At 48.5% G+C, this 13,285-nt stretch overlaps 1 protein-coding gene across 1 annotated transcript in view; it reads left to right on the top strand.

The window, feature by feature from the left end:
* MADD (MAP kinase activating death domain) overlaps positions 1-13,285 on the top strand; it is a 114,243-nt gene that overhangs the window by 45,934 nt on the left and 55,024 nt on the right. The window contains exons 12-14 of the mRNA XM_054971905.1: positions 9,608-9,801; positions 10,452-10,732; positions 11,663-11,802. Of these exons, the coding sequence (XP_054827880.1) occupies positions 9,608-9,801; positions 10,452-10,732; positions 11,663-11,802 (615 nt within the window). The remainder of the gene's footprint in view (positions 1-9,607; positions 9,802-10,451; positions 10,733-11,662; positions 11,803-13,285) is intronic.

The following is a 13,285-nucleotide window of genomic DNA, read 5'->3' as shown; positions in this document are numbered from 1 at the left end:
GAGAAGCCCAGAGGGAAGACAGATGAAACTCTTAAAATTGCTAAGGATAGACGAGAAGTAAAAAGTGACAGAAATAGAATCAGAATGCTAAATGCAGTTTTTCAATGACTTGCACACAGAGACCAAGAGACCTATTATAATAACCAGTGCAAAGAAATGGAGGAGAACAAGGAAGAACAAGAGATCTGTTCCACAAAATCCAGGAAATCAAGGGAAATTCAAAACATGAATAGGGATGATGAAAGATCAACACGGAAGTACAGTATCTGATCAGGACAAAATAAAGGAAAGATGGAAACAATACACAGAAGAGCTATACAGAAGAGATGGAAGGATGATAGGTACCTTCAATGAAGAATCTTTTGATGAAGCACCAGAAATCATAGAAAGTGAAGTAGAAGCTGCACTCAAAGAAATTGGGAGAAACAAAGCACCTGGAGTAGATGGAATATCATTAGAGCTACTTCAAGCTACAGAAATGCAGTCCATCAAAATCTTAACAAGAGTCTGTCAACAAATATGGAAAACAAAACAATGGTCAGGACAAAATAAAGGAAAGATGGAAACTGAAGGACTATGCAGAAGAGATGGAAGGATGATAGATGCCTTCAAAGAAGAATCTTTTGACGAAGAACCTGAAATCTTAGAAAGCTACAGTCAGAGCAGTTGGGAGAAATAAATCATCAGGAGTAGATGGTATACCAATAGAGCTATTTCAAGCTACAGAAACTGAGTCTATCAAAAACTTAACAAGAATCTTTCAGTAAATATGAAAAACAAAATGATGATCCACAGACTGGAAACACAAAATCCACATTTCACTTCTGAAAAAAGGGGATGCCAAAGAATGCAGCAACTACCAGACCATCACATTAATTTCCCACGCAAGCAAAGTAATGTTCAAAATTCTACAACAAAGACTCTTACCATATATGAAACCAAAAATGACACATATTTAAGCTGGATTTAGAAAAGGAAGAGGCACAAGAGATCACATTGCAAATTTATGATGGCTAATGGAGCATACCAGGGAATTTCAGAAGAAAATCAGCATATGTTTTATAGATTATAGCAAAGCTTTTAACTGTGTGGGTCATGAAAAGCTATGGCTGGCATTAAAAGAAATGGGTGTAACACAACACTTGATTGTGTTGATGTGCAACCTGTACTCTGGACAAGAGGCTACTGTCAGGACAGAATATGGGGGAAACAATGGTTTCCAGTTAGCAAAGGTGTCAGATAAGGATGTATATTATGTCCCTGTCTGTTAAACCTATATGCAGAACATATAATAAGGAAAGCTGGATTAGATCTAGAAGAAACTGGAGTGAAAATTGATGGATGGAACATTAACAATATGAGATATGCAGATGACACTACATTACTGGCAGAAAATAGTGAGGACTTGAGATGACTACTGATGAAGGTTAAAGAAGAAAGTGCAAAAGCAGGATTACAACTGAACATCAAGAAGACAAAAATAATGACTACTTAGGAATTAGAAAATTTTAAGGTTGACAGTGAAGAAATTGAAATTGTTCAAGACTTTCTATTTCTTCGCTCAATCATCAACCAAAAGGGAGACTGCAGTGAAGAAATCAGAAGAAGATTAAGACTTGGAAGATCAGCTGTGAAGGAGCTAGAAAAGATCCTTAAAGATAAGGACATCTATCTGGGGACTAAGATCAAGATGATCCTAACGATGATATCCCACATTACTATGTATGATTGTGACAGCTGGACACTGAAGAAAACTGACAGGAAAAACATTTATTCATTTGAAATGTGGTGCTGGAGGAGAATTTTTCAGATACTTATTGACAGCCCAAAAGTCAAATAAGCACATTCTAGATCAAGTTCTGAATTCTCCGTAGAAACTAAAATGACAAGACTGAGGCTATCATACTTTGGTCACATCATGATGGTAAGGCAAGACTCACTGGAGAAGACAATAAAGCTAAAAAAAGTGTGAAGCAGTAGAAAAAGGGGAAGACCCAAAATGAGAGGGCTAGACTCAATAAAGAAAGCTATATTCACCAGTTTGCAAGATCTGAGCAAAGACGGTAATGATGGGATGTTTTGGTGGTCTTTCATTTATAGGGGTGCTATACGTTGGAAGCAACTTGATTGCTCATAAAATGCACGCACGCACGCGCGCTCACACACAGACACACACACACACACACACACACACAGAGAGAGAGAGAGAGAGAGAGAGAGAGAGAGAGAGAGAGAGAGAGAGAGTTCTTTAGAGACTGTAAGGGTCCATTGCTGTTGATCATCAGTTACATTCCAAGAGACAGGCAAATAGTTTTTCAGTACATTAACATCCTCAAAAATAAATGAATATTCTAATACAAAATTAATAAGATTAATAGCTTCCTCCCAAAAGAGCTGAATGACTGAACATGTCCAAAGCGTATGCTTAAGAGACGCATTGTGTGAATTACACCACCAACAATTAGACATTGTGCTTAAACTGGTGTCCAGTATACACGAAAAACAACTTCTTGCTGAATAAGTCAGCTTATGATCCATATGACTTAAAGCCTTACCTCATTGCTTTAGCAGATTTGGGCTCTGCAGCTCATTTTTCCATTCATCTCTAAGACTCTGTGTCATATTTATTGACCGACATAAAATATTTATATACAAATAGAGTAGATTTCATTTTCTGTATTGATTCAATAAGAGTTTCCAAAACTGGGGGAGATTCTGAAGTACTCAAAGCTGCTGGGCCATATTTGAACACCAACAAATGTTGCAATTGTAAATATTGCCATTCAGCAGAAGTTGTCAAATCATATTTAGACGTTAGTTTTAAAAAATGACCAAGAACTCATTATCATCGGTCTAAGGTAATAATTCTCTTGTCTGTCCAAACCTTCCATAAAAAAGAGTTCTTCCAATTTTTAAATCTAGATTGTAACGTAATGTTCATTTAGCAATTGAAAACAGGTCAAATTGAGATTGTTGTGATATTATGCATCATACTTATTTAGCTGCAGAGATTGTAGAACGAACAAAATCCATTGCCGCCTATGGCTGAGTGAGAGGACGGGCCGGGAAAGACGCAGCGTAATAAACAGTACACACACCAGTGCTGGGATAAAACATGGCCACAACTTTATTATCATGCAAAACAGCGACAAGGAGTATTGGCGTAGCATATGGATCGGATCCCTCACCATCGGCTGACCCGCCTGCCAGCCGATGCCTCCCATCCCCCCCAGCCCCTGGCTGAGAGGGGGGACCAAGGAGTGGCATTCAGGGGGAGGTCACCCGGTGTTCACCCTCATGTGACCCCCCTGCCACCTGGGAGGGAGGATGCCCCGGCAGCCCCCCGAGCTGGGCATGCCTTCATACCTCCCTCCCAAGATTCCATATTGGAATCCCCTCAATGGGGAGCCCCCCCAAGGGGGGCAACTCCCCCAAAATGTGATCCGATCCAATGCCCCAACGCCACAAGAGCCACAAGTGGCTCCCGCCAACACTCCTAGCGCTGAAGCTGAAGCCAATCCAACAGGCCATCCCGCAGGTCCTGCAACCAGATGTCCTGCCCCCAGCTGGAGAGGCGAAACAACCATCCGGGCGAAACAACGGGGGAAGGCGCGACGAAATATCCCAGTGCGGGATCAGGAAACCCCCAACCTCCGCTATGCACTTCGCCATCGCACAAGCCAGCTTCCGCCTGACGTCTTCGATCTTCTCCAGGCGGTGGACCCCTCGCCATACGCATTGCTGTAGCAAGTCCGACCATAGAAAGGCAGTTCGCGGAAACAATCTCTGCAGGGTGTCCAAATCTGCAACCATGGCGCGCCTCAATTCTGGGCCCTCCCGTTTGCCCAGGTCGTTCTCCCCCAGTTGGATGACAAGGACGTCTGGTGGCCCCCAGCGTTGAGCCTGATGCCTCAGCATGGGGACAAGGGCTTCCCACAGCATGCTGCGCACTCCCAGCCAGCAAATTTGCAACTGCTCCTCTAGACCCAGGTGCTTGCCCCATCCAGATGACTGCGTATTTCCCGGCCCAGTGCACGATGCTGTGCCCACAGATCCAAGCTGTCCTCCTGCGCCCTGCAAGAAAGGGATCACAAACCAAAACCATTAGTGGAAGGCCCCACCAGCCGGCCGAATGTAGGCCCGAAAGACCTGGGACCGCCAGCGGCCGATCTCCCTAATGATGGAGCTGGGCAAGCCCCGACCATGAGCCTCCGTAGCCACGCCAATGCGGAAGGAGTGCGTGCCAAGCTCCCCCTGGGGAAGCCCCAAAGCCCGCAAGCAGGACCGGAGAATAGCCGCAAACTGGTACCGGGTGAGAGGCGAGTGATCCTGGTGTACCAGAAATGGGCCCTGGACAAGAGACCGCTGGTTCAGGTAAGCCCCCACTGCCCGGACTGGGCACACCTCCCGGTCGCTGGATGCCCGCAAAATGAAGGTGTGCCCCCACCCTCGCTGGTCAGTTTTAGAGCGGCGAATTCTCACAGAAATCCAGCGAGGGGACCAAGAAATGTCGCCGAACTGCAGAGCCCGACCCCCCAAGTCCCCCTGGGACCCGGCCACCAGTTCGCTGACTCGAAGGGCCCCAAAAAAGGCCAGCAGAAAGGCGGAGCGGAACAACCATGCCTCGAACGTGGACCAGCAGAGAGAGGGAACGACGCGCACCAACCGGGCCAGGATGGCCAGGGTGATAGGCCGCCTGGAGTCAGGAGGAGGGGGGGCCAGGCGCGCCCACCCCACCACCGCTCTGCGTGCAATGAAGCAGTCGCCCGGGTCCGGGAACCCCCGCAGCTTTGCTGAAAAAGGCTATTGCCACTTCATGGTCCTGGCCGACAGCCCACGCCCGTGTAGGTGTACCAAATAGCGCAGCACCATGGCCTGAGAAGCTGGCCATGCTGCCCCGCCCCCTTGCTCCCTGGCAAAGGATAAGAATATGGCCGCTGTGGCTGAGTAGGCCCGCAGCGTGGAGGGCGCCACCGAGCACAGTACTCCCTGGGTTATGGAATCCCGCCAGTCTTCCACAGTTCCTCCGGAAACAGGTCGGGCGTGCGATGTGCCTCCGGCGCCAGCATGAAAAACCTCTCCATCTGGAAGCGAGATAAGGCGTCTGCCAGGCCGTTATCCCTGCAACGTGCCTGGCTGAAAAGGTGATATTAGACTCAAGACAACATAACACGAAGCGGCGTACCAGGCGCATTACCCGCTCAGAGCGCGAAGATTGGCGATTAACCACTTTGACCGTGGCCAGGTTGTCACACCAAAAGGTCACCCGCTTATTGCGGACCAGCTCCCCCCAGATGGATACCGCTACCACAATGGGAAACAATTCCAGGAAAGTGAGATCCCTAAGAATATCCGACCCACTCCAGGATGGGGGCCAGCGCTGAGCACACCAGTGACCCCGGAAATAGACTCCGAACCCCAGGCTGCCCGCGGTGTCGGATTGAACTTGAAAGTCGGACCCCAAGTCCATTGGATCCTGCCACAGGGAAACCCCATTGAAGTTGTCCAGGAAGCTAAGCCAAACCCGTAAATCGCACTTAATGCCCGAGGTGAGGCGGATGTGATGGTGAGGAGCAGAGGCCCCCCGACAGGCCTGAGCTAGCCTGGCACAGAAGGCCCGTCCAGGGGACACCACCCTGCAGGCAAAATTAAGATGGCCAATGATCGATTGCAGCTCCCTAAGGGTGCATTTACTGCGGGGGAGGATCCCCGAGATGAGCTCCCTAAGACGACCCAGCTTGTCCGCTGGAAGCCGGGACAACCCGGCCACCGAGTCCAACTCAATGCCCAAGTAAGTGATCCGGGATGAGGGACCCTCGGTCTTTTCCTGGGCCAAAGGGACCCCCAGTTCTGAGGCCAACGCCTGGAAGGCTTCCAACCGGGCGGCACAGCACGAACTGTCGGGCGGGGTTGTTATCAAAAAGTCATCTAAATAATGCGTGATAAGGGGGGTCCCGAGCCGGTCCTTGGCTGCCCATTCCAGGAACGTGCTAAAGGTCTCAAAGGCCGCACACGCAATCGCGCAGCCCATAGGCACGGCCTTATCAACATACCACTGATCTCGAAACTTAAAACCCAATAGGCAATGGTCCTCAGGGTGAACGGGCAGCAGTCGGAAAGCTGACTGTACATCGCACTTGGCCATAAGGACCCCCCGCCCGCAGGACCTGACCAGGCGCACGGCGTGATTGAATGAAGCATATCTGACCGAACACAGGTCAGGCGGGATGGACTCATTGACTGAAGAGCCCTTGGGGTAAGACAGGTGGTGTATCAGCCGATACTCCCCTGGGGACTTCTTTGGGACAACCCCCAGAGGGGACACCCTCAGATTGGGGAGGGGCGGGCTGGAAAAGGGGCCCGCGACCCGCCCGGCAGCCACCTCCTTCGCAATTTTGGCCTCGACCACCCCAGGCAGATCCCTAACCGATTTGAGGTTCCTCGAGTTCGTAGCCACCCGTGGACCCTCGTAGGGTATACGGAACCCTGAAGCAGAACCCTCACGAAGGTACTTGGCTGCCTCCCTGTTTGGGTAGCGCGACAGGAGCGGGAGCAGGGCCTGCAGCCTAACCAGGGAGTGAGCGAGACCCAGGGCCCTATGGGCCGAACTAATTGCCGGTGTTGGCTAGCTGTGCAGCGGAGAGGGCCGGTCCTCCCTCCTTACGGGCTGCGTTATTGGAGGACCGGCCGCCTCTAAAGGGGTGCGGCGTCCCCAAGCCGCGCGGACAGGCGGGGCAGGAGTGGGGCCCCCCGCAGGCATCACAGTTATGCTCAAAGCGGCACTTTGACCGCTGGCACCTGCCCTGATTGTACTCCCAGCACACGCCCCGAGAGCGATCCTGCCGAAACTGCCAACAACCCCCCCGCGAGGTGTCCCCCTTTCCCTTCATGTGAGGTCCCACCAGCCAAAGCCAGAGATTCTGACTAATGAGGTCCCACCGAGCCCTGGGGTTATGGGATGCCCTCTTGCGGAATGCCTCGTCGTAGTCCAACGCTGCACTATCGCCTGCCAGTGCTCGAGCCCTGAGCACATTCCCCATATGATTGGTAAGATGCCAGCCCCGTTCAGGATACGCGGCCTGAATGACCCCCATATATACTGTGAAACCCTCCAGCCAATTGGAAAAAGTACGCTCCGCGACCTCCTTCTTGCCCCCACCCCTGTCCTTCCTAGCCGGGGGGGGGGGGCGGACCTCCCATCCTCTGACTCTGGCTTGATCAGTAATAGAACATCAACGTAGTATCCATCCAGGATACGCTCCCTGACCTTTTGAGCCAAGTGCATCCCGGGAGGATCCTCCTCCTCCCTGAAGGAAGCGGCCACAGGGGGGTCCTCTTCGGCACCCCACACCTCTCTGGGGTCTCCCTCCGCCCCACGGGCCCTGGTTCTCCTGCGCTGTGCCCACCTAGGAAGCCCCGGGATCTTAGCTGCCACCTCCCAATACTCTTCCCCCTCTGAGGACCCCTCCTCCTCCGAGAAGGAGGACTCACCTGATGTCCAGTCGCTGTCCGTGTCCTCAGGGCGGCGATGCCGACTGCCCCTTCTATGTGCTGTCCTCCTTCTCTTGCTCCCCCGCCGGCGCTCTCGACTGCTCGACTCGTCCGAGCTGGGCGGGGAATGAGCCCTCCGGCGCTTGGCCGATGCTGTGCTCTTCTTCCTTTTCTCCCGTGGCCTCCGCCTGGGGACCTCGACAGAGCCAGGGGCGGTGTGCACTGCCCCGGCCCCAGAGTTCCCCAGGTGCTCCACTCGCACAGTCAGGAGCTCAAGGGCCCTAGAAATATCCTGCAGGGAACCTGGGTTAGCATTGGTGGCGGCCTGCCCCTCGTCATAGTCTGGGGACCCCCGGGCCACATCGCCCATAGCCCTGCTCCGCCCGCGATTCCCCGACTGCCCTGCCCTGGATTCAACCGGGCCACGTGCTCTGCCCTTTTTCCCCACATCCCCATGTGCCATCACTGGCTTTGCACCTGCCTTTTGCTGGGCGGCAGGGCCATATGCCCTGCCCCTGCCAGCAGGCTGGGATTGCGAGGTGCTGCCGCCCTTAGCCCGCGTCCCAGCATGTCCTCTTCCAGCCGCCCCTCCGTTCCCAAGGGGAGGCCCCCCAGTCCTACCCCCCGATGTTGCCCCGACCCTGTCTGCCGAGGGGACAGCCCCCCGCTGGCCTTTCTTGGCTGTAGTCTTCCTCCTGACCGGAGCCATGACCACGTGGTCGAGCCGGCCCCGACTCCTACTGCCGAGCAGCAAAATCCCAGCCGAAGCGCCGCTCCTTGCTGCCTCCCCGCTGCCTCCGGCACCACCTGCTCGTGGAGCACGAGGTTCAGCCCGACCACGTGCCCGCAGGATCTTCGGGTGCTCAGCGCCGCGTTCCCTCTTCTGCTGGGCTGGCTGGCTGCGCTGCACGAGTGCCACCCGCTAACCTGAGGGGCTCAGCTCCAACCCCTCTCCGGCACTCGCGCACTTCGCCTCCGCCCGGTCTTCCTCCGCCGCTCGCGTCCTGCTCCGTCCGGTCCTCCTCCGACACTCACATCCTGCTCCGTCGGCTCCTCGGAGCAAAGTGAGGGGGGGCGGGTCCTGCAGTGGGCTAAATACCCGACTGCCGGACCTTGGAGGAAACTGCGGCCCCCAGGCCCCGCCCCCCCACCGCTCCGACCCTGGGCAGCCGCGATTGGCCGCCCGGGGTTTGAACTGATTGGCTGCGGGCCCGCCCGGGGCATGCTGGGCAATCCCGCGGCCATGGCCATCGCGTCCTCCCGGCCCCCTCCCCCTCCGGCGGCAACCACGACCCCGGGTAAGTCCGGAGTCGCCGTTTTCAAGATAAGTAGACCCTAATGCGTTCCACTTAAAAAGTAGCTCTCAAAAGAAGCCCCCAAGAGACCCCAAGATGGATACTCCAGTTGCAAGGAGTAATCCCAATAATTTGTATACACAAATATGCCTGACGATAAATACTAAGGTCCGGAAAACCAGATCCTCCTTCATTAATTGAAAGTTGTGTCCTCTTTAAAGAAATCTTATGTGGTGTTGAACCTGACATACATTTCTGAAACAAAGTATTAATTTTATGAATATATCTACAATATATATGAAAAGGGATTGCACACATAACATACATAATTCAAAGTACAATGTTAATTTTGAGTGTATTTACTTTACCCCATAATGACAAGTTTAGAGTTGCCCATCTATCCAAATCCAAGGATATATCCAAAATCAGCTTTAGGCTTGATTTAAAAAAGAGCATTGCACATATTTCATTTCCCCCCCAAATTTCCTCCCCCTTGCCCTCCTTCCTCACATCAGGTATTTTTACATCTTTACCTCTACCAGGGAGAATTTGACTTGTTACCCCTAAGTTATAACCATCTCTGGATAAAATTTGACTCTTCATCTTTGGCTTTCTTGCGGTTTTCATTGAGCACTTAAGTTGTAATGGTAGCGTTTGTCGTCAGGTAAGGACGACACACCATCTCCCATTGATTGTTTCTTAGTAAAGAATTAAGCAGCTTGTTAAATCACTTACCTACCTAATGATTTTACATCATAAATTAATATGGGCTTTATGAACTGAATTAATGTGTTATTTTATGTCATGTGTTGAATTTGCAGATGTGGATCCATTAACTCATGCAGCTTTGGGTGATGCAAGTGAGGTGGAATTTGATGATTTTCAAGAGTATTCTGGTGATATGGATGAACAAGCCCCAGACAGTGAGAATTCTCAAGACAACAACCAACCTCGGTCAAGTTCAAGCACTACAGCCAGTAGTAGCCCCAGCACCGTCATCCATGGGGTGAATCATGTGTGTAATGAGGCTATTGTACAAGGCAGCTCAGACACCAGGAGTTAAGTCCTGGAGCAGCGAGGGCTATACGTTTGAGATGATGGACCCTAGGGTTGGAAATGAAATAAGGTTGCCAACTGGCTTGGCATTCATTACATGCCAGGTCTGTTTGTAACACAGTTTGTTCAGAAAGGTTTTCTGATCATGAAAAACTACTTGCTCATCAGTTTAGGATCAGACAAAAGTGTAAAGCTGTATAGGCTGCCCCACCCTTGGATTTTTGAGCTATAAAGACTGGAATGTTGTTCACTGAATCATATGACAAGCAGCTCCTTAGGCAATGAAGCCCACATGGGGATATAAAGAATACTACTATTTGAGACATTGACATGGCTGTTTAAAAGGATGATCTGTAGTACTAACAATGTTGATTTTGGATGGAGTTAATAAGGGGAATAAATTAATCTGTGAAATCTTAGGTGCAAGGACAAAATTGTGGAAAAGTGATTTTCAAAGTGTAACTACAAATGACTGCCCTCTCTTTAGGAGAGGTAGTGTAGGAAGTAATGAGAACAAATGATGTTGCAAGTATGAAGGCTCTTTTGAGCCCTACATGAGAAAGTTACAAAAATATTTATTTGTAACCAAATTAATTTTTTGTTTTACAGGAATCAGCTGAATCAGTAGATATGGAAGAGAAGATGGTAGCTGGTTTTTCAAATCATCTTTCCAGCCTGCCCTTACAACCAAACTTTCCCAAGATTAGTGTAGATCGCCGAGAGAGTGAGAGTTCTGGGATCAGTTTGAGTACTGTGGATGGAGTAGTGAAAAAACGAGAGTATGATAACCCATACTTTGAACCACAGTATGGGTTCCCAACAGAGGAGGAGGAGGATGAACAAGAAGAAAGTTACACACCAAGGTTCAACCAGAACCTCAATGGCAATCGGTAAGAGATCCTCATGTCTACCATTCTCTACAGGCTGTGGTGGAGTTCACATTTGCTAATCTTTGGACAAGTTTGCCATGTGTTTCCTTGGAAATTCCTAACATTGATGGTTCCCTATGATGGAGGTGCTGGAAACACAACCCTTCACTTCCGTTCTATTACTGATTTACACCAGTGGGTGAAGACTTTTCTCTTTTGTTTGCCATTCTGTCATTGACCCTCCTTGTTTATGTGTATTGATCTATGTGTAAATGTTTTCTTGAATTGTTTTTATTGTTTTATATATGTGTGTTTTAGAATTTGTTTTAATGTTTTGACTGTTCTCTGCCTTGGGGACCCTGAATTGGATGGAAGGATGGAATAAAAATGTTTCAAATATATAATAAAATACACCCTTGTACCTGGAGGAATATATATTTTAAGCCTTTATAGGAGGTAATCTTTAGCACCTGTTTATAATATCCTTAGTGGCATGGAAACAATCCAGTGCTGCTTGTATGCATGAAGGGATCATGTGGGTGGGCCGGGGAGATTTTCCCCAGCTTATTGTCATATTTCCTTCCAGCCAGCTAATGAGCAGGTGGAAAAAACCATATGATTGGACCACATTCTACAGTAGCATAGCACTGCGCTGTGGAGAAACTGTACCTATAGTGTACACTAATGTGCATTTGTGTGAAAGAGATCTATATTGAAATTAAGAGGGAAGGGGGCCATAACTGTCATCTTGAAGATACTCTTTTCTTCAGGCTTGGACTGCTGGTACTTGGAATCTTCAGGTGATTAGGGCAGTCTCATACAGAATCTAATCCAGATGCATAATTCTGGTAGATATTGAAGAAATTGTTATTGGTATGAAATGATTGCAGTAATATTTATGGAAGCAGGATATAAGGTGATGTCAGTGCTGTAATCTGTCTTTTTTTTAAGGCCTCAGAAGCTTCTTCGTCCTAACAGCTTAAAGCTAGGCAATGACTCTGATGCAGAATCGGATTCTCATGCCAGTTCCCCAAATTCTACAGTCTCCAACAATAGCAGTGAAGGTTTTGGTGGCATTATGTCTTTTGCTAGTAAGTATAATTGTTTTATCTACATTAACAGCAGCAGGTGTGGGGGAAATGCAAAGAGGTCAACATTTAAAAAAATAATAGAATCATAGAGTTGGAAGAGGCTTTTATAGGTCATCCAGCCCTGCTCAGTGCAGGAAATCCAACACTAGGTTGTCCAGCCTCAGCTATATATATCCAGTGAGAAGAGAGCCTACCACCACCATAGATGTTTGGTTTCGTTGTCAAGTTACATTTACCATTTGGAAATTTCTCAAGTTCAGCTGAAATCTACTGTCTTGTGAATTGAGCCCTGGAACAGCAAAGAAGTCATCTTTGCCCTTTTCTATGTGACTGCTCTTCAGTTATTTGAAGAGTGCAATCCTGTCCCTTCTTGGTCTTCTTTTTTCAGGCGACATACTCAATTCCTTCAGCTTCTTCTCATGAGACTTGTCTTCCTCATATTCTTCACTGTTCTCTACGTGTAAGGAAAATTAAGTGTTTGATTATAAGGGCCCTCTATGAGAGATAATTATCAAATTGTTGCTTAGTTCATGCTTTCAGCCCTAACTGCAGCTTTTGCAATAACAGGAGAAGGAGAGGGGAGCAATTGGAGTCCTGACCTAGTAGGGAAGAATAAGTGCTGACTATGGTAAAGATTAACATAGGGCCATGGATCTTGAAATGGGAACTGGAAATCTGGCAATTCAGAGTGGGAGAGTGAGCAAGGGCATATTGTTTGTTGCTACCTAGGGCACCAGAAAACTAGACAGAAAAGTTTTTTTGGAGGAAATAACACATGCTTATTCAGTGCTAATTGAATGCTGTGTACTGTGTCACATCTGACATTTATGTTTTGCTTTAAGGTTCATAATCTGACTTGGTAGTGTAATAAACTGTGCATAAAATGCAGCAGTACGTCCTGATACAAAGTCTTTTGAAGCTCTATGGAGATTGGAACCAGGGAACCTTGGAGAGTACTTCCTTCTTTATAAAGCTGATTTGGCATTAAGATCTTCTGGGGCAGGGGGCCTGATAAGCTGAGGTTTGCATTTGCCAGTAGCAGGGCCTTTTTTGGTGGTGATATTTTGGTTATAGAATCCCTCTGAGACCTTGGACTAGATGCCTTCTGTTTTTCAGAAACAGAGTAAGATGTTCCTCCAGAGAATAAACTCTTGTCTGCCTGCTACTATGTATATCTTTCTGGACATGTTTTAACAGCATATTGGTATAGTTATTTGAATGTTTTGTACTTTTGATGAAATTTATTATAGTCATTTTGTGGATCCATTGGATGGAAATCTAGGCTGTAAATAAATTTTAGTGATCAAGATGAAGTCTATTTCTTCAACCAAAGGACTAGAGAGATCACATATCTGCACAAGAGAATATTTGCTATCTCACATTGACACTACAAATAGAAGACATTTAGGCAATGCTGTTACTAATTTTATCCTTCATTCAAATAATAAACTAGCCCTGTAAAGTCTAATATGAGAACAATTAA

The sequence above is a fragment of the Eublepharis macularius genome, chromosome 2 (assembly GCF_028583425.1).
Source record: "Eublepharis macularius isolate TG4126 chromosome 2, MPM_Emac_v1.0, whole genome shotgun sequence".
NCBI lineage: Eukaryota > Metazoa > Chordata > Lepidosauria > Squamata > Eublepharidae > Eublepharis > Eublepharis macularius.
This window is presented reverse-complemented; position numbering and strand designations above follow the sequence as displayed.